The sequence below is a fragment of the Aptenodytes forsteri genome, unplaced genomic scaffold (genome assembly GCF_000699145.1).
Source record: "Aptenodytes forsteri isolate BGI_AS27 unplaced genomic scaffold, ASM69914v1 Scaffold57, whole genome shotgun sequence".
NCBI classification, from domain to species: Eukaryota; Metazoa; Chordata; class Aves; order Sphenisciformes; family Spheniscidae; genus Aptenodytes; species Aptenodytes forsteri.
Genome location: NW_008796220.1, coordinates 157,916 through 166,410, shown reverse-complemented (window position 1 = coordinate 166,410; position 8,495 = coordinate 157,916). Strand labels below are relative to the sequence as shown.

General features: G+C 41.0%; 1 protein-coding gene across 1 annotated transcript in view; it reads left to right on the top strand.

Annotated features, from left to right (window-relative positions):
* Positions 1-512: 512 nt before the first annotated feature.
* The window catches only part of RP1L1 (retinitis pigmentosa 1 like 1), a 28,046-nt gene continuing 20,063 nt past the window's right edge, over positions 513-8,495 (top strand). The window contains exon 1 of the mRNA XM_019474550.1: positions 513-1,151. Coding sequence (XP_019330095.1) covers positions 513-1,151 — 639 coding nt within the window. The remainder of the gene's footprint in view (positions 1,152-8,495) is intronic.

Sequence of the window (8,495 nt, the reverse complement as noted above, 5' to 3'; positions counted from 1 at the left end):
TGTTTTTTTGTTATACGCCAGTTCACAGGGTTAAAGGGTTACATGAGAATCTCAGCTCTCTGCTTGTAAAAATAAAACCGAAGTAATCACTGGCTCTGATCGTTTCAGAGAAAACCTCAAAAATATAAGCAAGGAAGACACAAAACTCAAAAGGACAAGAATACACAAATATCAGTTTTTGTGGGTTTTGCCTGGGGTCTGACTCATGCCTTTTGTGCCTCAGGGGCGACTAACACTGACTGAATTCTCATTGGCATCTGCAGGACAAGGATGGTTTAACTGTGAGGAGCAGGGTTATGGCTACTCTTCCCGTTGTGTTTCCTCGTATCTACCTGAGCCAGTGAGTTCAGGACTCCATGTTGGTACAATCCGCTCTTGATCAAGCACAGATGTTAAAACTGTTGTGAGGAAAACAAACTTTGCTCCCATGCTAGTCAGGCTCTGATTCTGCATGACTCCAACAAACCCTACTCTGTTTTTGCTTCTCTTGTAGTTACCTTTAAGCAAGAGGGATGACTCAGGTGCCTGCTGACTACCTGTCAACCACCAGCTCCTACAACTATGAGCAGCCCTTTCCCTCTGTGGCTCGGACAAGCGCTGTCACCAAGATACCCCCAGCCAAAAAAATAACCTTCTTCAAGAGTGGAGATCCTCAGTTTGCAGGAGTCAAGATGGCCATCAACCAGCGAAGCTTCAAGAGCTTCAATGCACTCATGGATGACCTCTCTCATCGGGTCCCACTGCCATTTGGGGTACGGACCATCACCACCCCACGAGGAATACATTGCATCAGTGAGCTGGACCAGCTGGAGGATGGAGGATGCTACCTTTGCTCCGACAAGAAATATGTCAAGCCTATTAGCATTACTTCTGGGGGATACAGGCCAGGCCCTCCACGAAACGGTCGTCCCTCCAGTACCTTGAGAAGAGCAGCTCAGGAGGGCAAGCTTGAAGATTATTCCACACTTTTGACTCAGCATGGCCCCAGAATACCCAAGAAAATCACTCTAGTTAAGAATGGAGAAAGTGGTTTTCGACGCTCAATTATCTTGAACCGCAGAAATGCCAGGAGTTTCAAAACGCTCCTGGATGAGATTTCAGAGATCCTGCAATTCCCAGTGAAGAAGCTCTACACTGTTGATGGGAAGAAGGCAAGTATCTCTGGTACCAGTTGCTGGTCGGTTATTCTAACAGGTGTTATCACATCAGTGTTCGCATTCCCTGTGATGCAAATCCTTTAGCTCATGGGGCCAATAGTTTACCCACATTACCTTAATCCTTTGGGCTGGTGTAGTTACTGTCACATTAGTTACTTCCCCGTTAATTACATGAAGGGGTGATGTAGAAGAATGTTGTTCAGCCATTCAAGAACTTCATACATCAGATATTGTTTTGGGTCAATGGGAGGCAACTTCTAACGGAAGTCCAGAAGCTCAAAGTTTTGCAGCTGGTATAAAATTGCTAAATAAACTTCTAGTAATGGAGTTTCCCACCCTCTCCCGGGAGGCATGTCCCAGTGGTGGCTTAACTTTTCTGTACCTAATGGCTAAATAAACTTCTAGTAATGGAGTTTCCACCCTCTCCCGGGAGGCATGTCCCAATGGTGGCTTAACTTTTCTGTACCTGCTTATTAGGTATATATTAGGTATATATTACCAGGAATTCAACAAAATAAGAGAGCCCTTAGGTAGCACCTTGTGGTTGCATAGCTCCTAATAGAACAGGGCTCCTGCTCATGATGTGGGATCCTCAGTATTATCATAATATAACTAATAAATGCATAAATAATCAGGGTATGAGTGGGATCAGGAGACGCATTTGTGTTGATGATTTGGTGAATGTGCCAATTGGCGTGGACTCTTATAATAAATTCAGGGCATGACGACAACTTTTTTCTTCTGTTCCCAGAGGAGTTTCCTGACAAACCTGAGATTCTCCTGATTTCTTCTCCATCTCTTTGTAACGTAGACTAACCTGTACTTCCATTTCTTCTGAAGAGGTCTCACATGTTAGCTTGACTTGTCCCTGGCAATGCAGCCAAGTGGAGCAGTTACCCTGCTCCTTGCCACATTTTCCACCTTCACAGTGCCGTGTGCCAGCTCCTCAGTGGTAAAGTTATAACCATTTGTGGTGTCACTTTCTGAACCAGATGACTGAAATGACTTGGGTTCAAACGACCCACTATCCAGGAGGGGGGGGGGGGAATGGAGGAATATTTTTAACCCAGGTCATTTGACCTGGCACAGGGACAGGAGTGTGCAGCCATGAAGGAGGGAGGGAGGGGATAATGGTGCCTTAAGCCAGCTTTCCTGGTGGAGGCAACATGTCACATCACAGTGCTTTCTGCTATGCCCACCACTCTGGAAAAGGCTTCCTGTTCTCAGGTGGAAGATCCAAGGAAAATGTCCTTCCCAAACATCCTACTGCTACAGTTTTCCCAACCCTACTGATCTAGAGGCTAAAAGACCATCAGCCTGACTGCAGTCAGAGATGAGATGAAATGCCAGGATGGTGCCACTCCACATACGCCAGACGAGAGAAACCGCAATCTTGCTGAGAAACTGGAGGTCCTGCAGAAACTGAGGACACATGCCAGAGTTTAAGATTATCCTTTATGTAGTGATAATGATATTTTCCACATTAAATCCCAGAGGTCCCAGAGACCTCCCCCCCCCCTGCTTTTTTTCCTCTATGTTTTCCATCTGCAGAAATGTGGGTGTAGATCAACCACCGTCACGTAATCTCTCCACGGTCCCTTGGGATTCTTTTTTTGGATATGAAAATTTTCATTACTGTCTTGTCAACAGACAGTTCATCTTCTGTACCTTATTAATTTAATTTACACTCCTTTTATTCTTGGTAGAATATCATAGTGATAGGTGACTTTGGGTCTAACCTGATCAATGTTATCAGCTTACGCATAGCTAGGAAATACGTGATTATTAATAGCTTTTCTGAGGAATCTTTTAAAGTGATTTTTTTGGCCATTCTTAATTTCAGTCATTTACCTCTTGCTTTTTAACTGTTCGTTAGTGCTCATTCAGTCGTCATTCCTGTTAGAACTTCCTGGAGCTGTTACCCTAGTCTTGGGTGCAAAGCATTTAAACCACAGAAAAAGGTCACTCAGTCTTAGGTTTTTCCAATCTTTTCCTTTCATAAGGATTCTTTAAACCATTTCTGCTATTCTGTCTAAGTTTTCTTGCCGTACATCTTCAAGATCTCTGTTCCCTGTACACAATCGGTTGTGTCCCAGAGTTTTCACCAGATACTAATAGTTTCTTTGAGGAGTGAAAACGGTGAATTTGTCACATAATTTGGGGTATTTCCTGAAAAACCTCCTTCAGCTGGTGCTGAAGTTTAATTTTGACTGTACATCTTGCCTTTATACTTACATTTGCATTTTCTGTTACAGATATTCTTCCATGACTATTCAAAGGTGTCTGGATGCTTCATATTTCTTGGATATTTCCTTTTCTCATATTATTCTCTTTGAATAATAATTCAAATTCTCTTTTAATAATTTTGTTATGAACTTCTTTTATCACATGTCTATGTCTAGCCTTATTACACAGGCCACTATTTCCTGGAAAGGGGGCTGGGAGTGGAAGGAATAGTAACTTTTGACATTCATTCCCAAGATTTGACAGATTAGCTGAATAACAGTAAGATTCATTCCTAAGCAATGTATCTGGACTACTGCTTGATTGACTTTGTATTTGTCTGGCTTAGAATAATGTAATTCACAGCATTTAATAGCAGGTTCACAATGTCTCTTCTGCTGGCAGTTTTTCCTTGATATCTTGAAAACTGAACACAAAAAAGGAAAAACTCTCCTCTCCTACAGATGAATCGATCTCCTCCATCAATGAAAGTGCTATGCATAGACCTGAGAGTGTTGCCCCTTCAATCTGCTTTTGTTTTCTTCTACTACTATAACTCCAGATCTTAACTTGAATCTTAAGATAAGTTAAATCACCTCTGCAATATAACGTATGGTTGGCATATACTGTCCCAGTCCCTCTGTTTTAATTTCTTTACCATTTTGTTGAGTAAACCCAGAACAGTTCAAAATTACAAGTCTGGTTTCCTATTATACATTTATGTGGGTATAAACTTAGACACACATGGAACAGGCTTGTTGTTATGTGTTCCTTTCATGTAGTATTGATTTGAAAAGGCAGAGAAAAGTGTTTTCTTCCTTTTGTAGTTCACCTAGTCCACAAATGTTTCCAGAAAACCTCTAAGTTTAATTCAATCATAACTCACAGGGAAATAAACTTTTTGGACTGCAAATCTCACTGGTTTTGCGCATGAGTACATTTTCTTCTCCAGACAAATCTTGTATAATTTATTTTTATAGCCCTCATTTTATCTCAATTTTTTCCAAATTGGTTTTAGCCTAAGGTTTTACCTGAAAAGGAAGAAATGCTAGTGATTTCATGAAGTCAATGAACTGAACATTTTATCGCTTTTTTTTTTTTCATGGAACAAAGTCAGAAGGTCATGGGCAGCTATGCAGAATCCTAATACAGATGAAGTTCATTGTAAGGCCAAAGGTCGCGTTGTAGCATCAAGATCCATTGGAGGCCAGCAGAGCTCTTGCTTTTGTGGTCACACTTATTTTGCTGTTATTTTTGTCTTTTCTTGCTCCCATTTGTCTGCTTATTTACCTCTCACGTATTTTCAAAATTGTATTTTATGAACTTCCTAGGAAAGGTCAGTCTATTCGCTGGTTGTTTCTTCTGTGGCCTGGATTATGGGGCCTTCATTGCTCTTGGGTCAGAGAGTATTTCAGTGCTATGAATTCAGAATTAGCCTATAATAATTATGCAAAACTCAGGTCAGTAGAAACAGTGATGGAAAGATCCTGATTGAAAGATCCTGATTCCAATGTTAGTATAAATCCAGAGTGGTTCTATTGGAATTTACACATTAGAATTTTCATTCTAACCCGTGAAGCCTTGAACGAGGTGAAACCAATATTTTTACTCTTAAGCATCAAGCAGACTGCCTACTAGGAAGGAAGAGCTAGTGCCACTGAAGTTAATAGGTGTTTAAGTATTTGGGCACTGATTTCAGCAGGGCTAAGAACCCCTCTTCCCACACTAACCCTGATTTTTGTTGTCAGTTTCTAAATGAAAATAGTAATTTGATGACTATGGGACTGGAGAGAAATTTAATTTTATTTTAGCTTAGAAAAATCAGTTAAATTTTCAGCAAGCAAAAAGTGTAAATCATATAGTTCTTTTCAGGTCAAGGCACTAGTTACTCTTTTCCAGGTGATTAACTGGAAATAGTGCCCAAATAGAGAAATCTATTATTTAAGTTAACATTGACATGTCATTAACTTGCCAGTGAAACTTTCTTTGTGCAAGTTTGGGCACTAAAAGACAGACAGGCCTGAACTTAATTCATCTAAATCTGATGAGCTTATTAGGCATTTAGGATGGGGGGTCATTTTGCCTGTTGGCTTCTTTTTATTGACTGTAGAAGATCGGAAGACTGATTCAGACTAGTCACCTAAAATTAGGAGGAATTAACTCAGGCCCAAGTTTTCATACACTTGTTTTAAAGTACTACAGATATTTAAATATTAGCAAACATAGGACGCAGGACTCTACATCTGAAGATCACTTGGCTGATGAGACAGTTGAAAATTGCAGCTTTCCTAGTTTTTACTAGGGGCATCAGTTCTATGCTAAAAACGAGCCAGGTGTGCTACTAAGAGCAGATATCTTGATAAAAAAAAGTAGAGTATAATTTGTAGGTTATCTTCTCCATCAGACGGACTTTCATCTCTGTTGTGGGAAGTTCTTATACAACCCAGTGGATTTTCTTTCTCCACAGTCTAAACCACAGAAGATTGCACCTTTGTGCAGATCCCTACCGCCTGTCTCTGGAGACGGAAGAATGCCTCTAGGGGCAAAGAGGCAGACAGAGATCATAGAAAGGCCAGAAATCCTCACAGACAATTAAACTGTAAGAAATGATGTGTAGGATTACGTGACAGCAACTGCACAGCAACAGAGGATTTCCCTTACAAATGGCAATTATCCAGAGTCCACCAGCTGAACAGTCATTAAGACTTCTTTAAGTCACAGGAACCCAGCAACATGACTATGTGTCTAGTCACAGATGTCCTGATTTCTGCACTTACTCTTGAAGCACTAGGCCTTCCTTTTACTGACTGTCTTAAATTAAAACAAAACCAAATTCTTCCTTAAAATCCAGTACTCCTTGCATGGCGTTTGAAACCACATTGTGTTGTGGCAAATAGTCTGCATAGTTTATGGCTACTGGTGGCAATTACCATGAGCTTCTCAAATGGGATTTATCAACCGTCAGAAGAGTTTTCCAAGGGATGTGGCTAGTTTTATGTTTGTTGGAGTCAGGCCAAGACTTAGATGTTTTTTTGCTTAGGCGCACTCAAGGTTGACCGTAAGTTGTTATATTTAATGAGTTACTCTGATCCAGTTTGTTGTGTAGAAAGGCAGAGTAGATGACCAGAAAGACTCTCTTTTGCCTCAGACTCTACAAGTGAGAACATTGCAGAATGAGCACTGTATGCAACCAAATTTCCTTGAGGGATCAGACAATTACTGTGTGAGTTAATCAGGGGAGCAATCATGAGTTAAGGAATGCTTCCTCAGGCACCACTAACTGGAGACTGTAAAGGATTAGTTATTAGAAACTCCTTGGGGTAGGGACCCTCATTTTTCTTCTGTGTTTGTGTAGAGTTTGGAATGAGACACACTGGATGCTGTGGCAAGGCTAACCATTCTGGGTCAAATCAAGCCGTCTTTGGCATTGGCCAGTTGTAGCAGTCTTGGAGAAAGACAGAAGGGCACATATGAAGCGATTCTTTCCCCAGTGTATCTTCCCAGGGAAGATACTGTAGGGGAAAGATACAGTCTTTCTGTAGTCTCCAGGAACCTGTAGGCTAAGATCTTCCTCAGCCAGAAGTAGCACCACGGGCTACAGCTATTCCAGTAGACAGAATAGTATCAGGGCACATACTCTGGCCCTGGCACCACATAGCACTGTCTATACATACTCATACTATGTAGCCTCCAAAATAGGTTCTAATTCCCACAGCCTCTAAAATTGGGTGGCCACGTTCAAGCTACTTCTTAGGAAAGGTCCCTGGTGTATGTTAACTCCCAGATCTGCCCAGGAGTTGCTTGGGAGAGTGCCAGCTGATCCAGGCTTTAAATGCACCAAAGACCATTCTCAGAATTTAACAGTACAGGCAACCCTGTTCTGGTGCCCTGGATCCAGAATTGTTTAATTCAGCAGTAAAGACAGAACTTTTATTCTTAGCTGTTATTAGTAAAGGTATTGGCCTAATGTATGTTAACTCCCAGATCTGCCCAGGAGTTGCTTGGGAGAGTGCCAGCTGATCCAGGCTTTAAATGCACCAAAGACCATTCTCAGAATTTAACAGTACAGGCAACCCTGTTCTGGTGCCCTGGATCCAGAATTGTTTAATTCAGCAGTAAAGACAGAACTTTTATTCTTAGCTGTTATTAGTAAAGGTTTTGGCCTATTATTACTAAATCGTTTTTGATAATAATGACTGCATTTAAGGCGACCTTAGGGTGCAAGGCCAGGAAACAGGCTTGTCTGACATATTTCCTGACTCAGATTTACACATCCATATAGCCATTTCTAGGACATCTGTAGGCTGCCCGCAGGCATCCTCTAGGCCACTCAACGTTTGGGCTGTCTACCAAGTTCATCTGTCTTAATGACAGGTGTCATCAAGACCCTGATGGAACTGTAAGAGGGAAATGAGATACACGGAGGCAAATGAGCTGGTTTAAAATGTGGTGTATATATAAACAATAAGAGAAGAAAGGTGATAATTTCCCTCATTGGGATAGTTAATTTTTCCGGTTCCATATTGACATATTCACTGTGACACTTTGTTTCGTGCTGTGTTCAGCTATGAATAATTGCAACCAATTTCAGCCCCTCATCTGGTGCAAGCCATTGTTATCAAGTGAGCTGTACCACTTTCCACCCACCATGTGTGTGACTCATAGTCTAAAAACAAACCACAGGTTTCAGGTTCAATATTCTCTGATTCCGTGCCAAAACCACAATGACTCCAATGAGATTTACACAAGCGATCTGTAAACCTCAGCAAAACTTTCCATGAACCTGATCCATAAGAAGACTCATATCCAGGTGTGTTTTATGAACCTTTGAGATGCCCTGAAATCATTTGGCCCAGTGCCTTACAAGATGTAGTTAAATGGACCCCGTGTGCTAGCCACTTTCTTATCTAACATTTCCAAATCTAATACCTTCTTATCTAACATATACCAAATGCAAATGATTCCCTTAGCCTGAGGAGATTTTGTTCTTTCAATAATAATGTAGCAAAGTGTAATTACTTTCTAATTATTTTGAATTTAATCCAGGGCAAAGACATTTCCAATCATATTATTGAGTATATGCAATAATATTTGTGAACATGATGCTTCTATTTA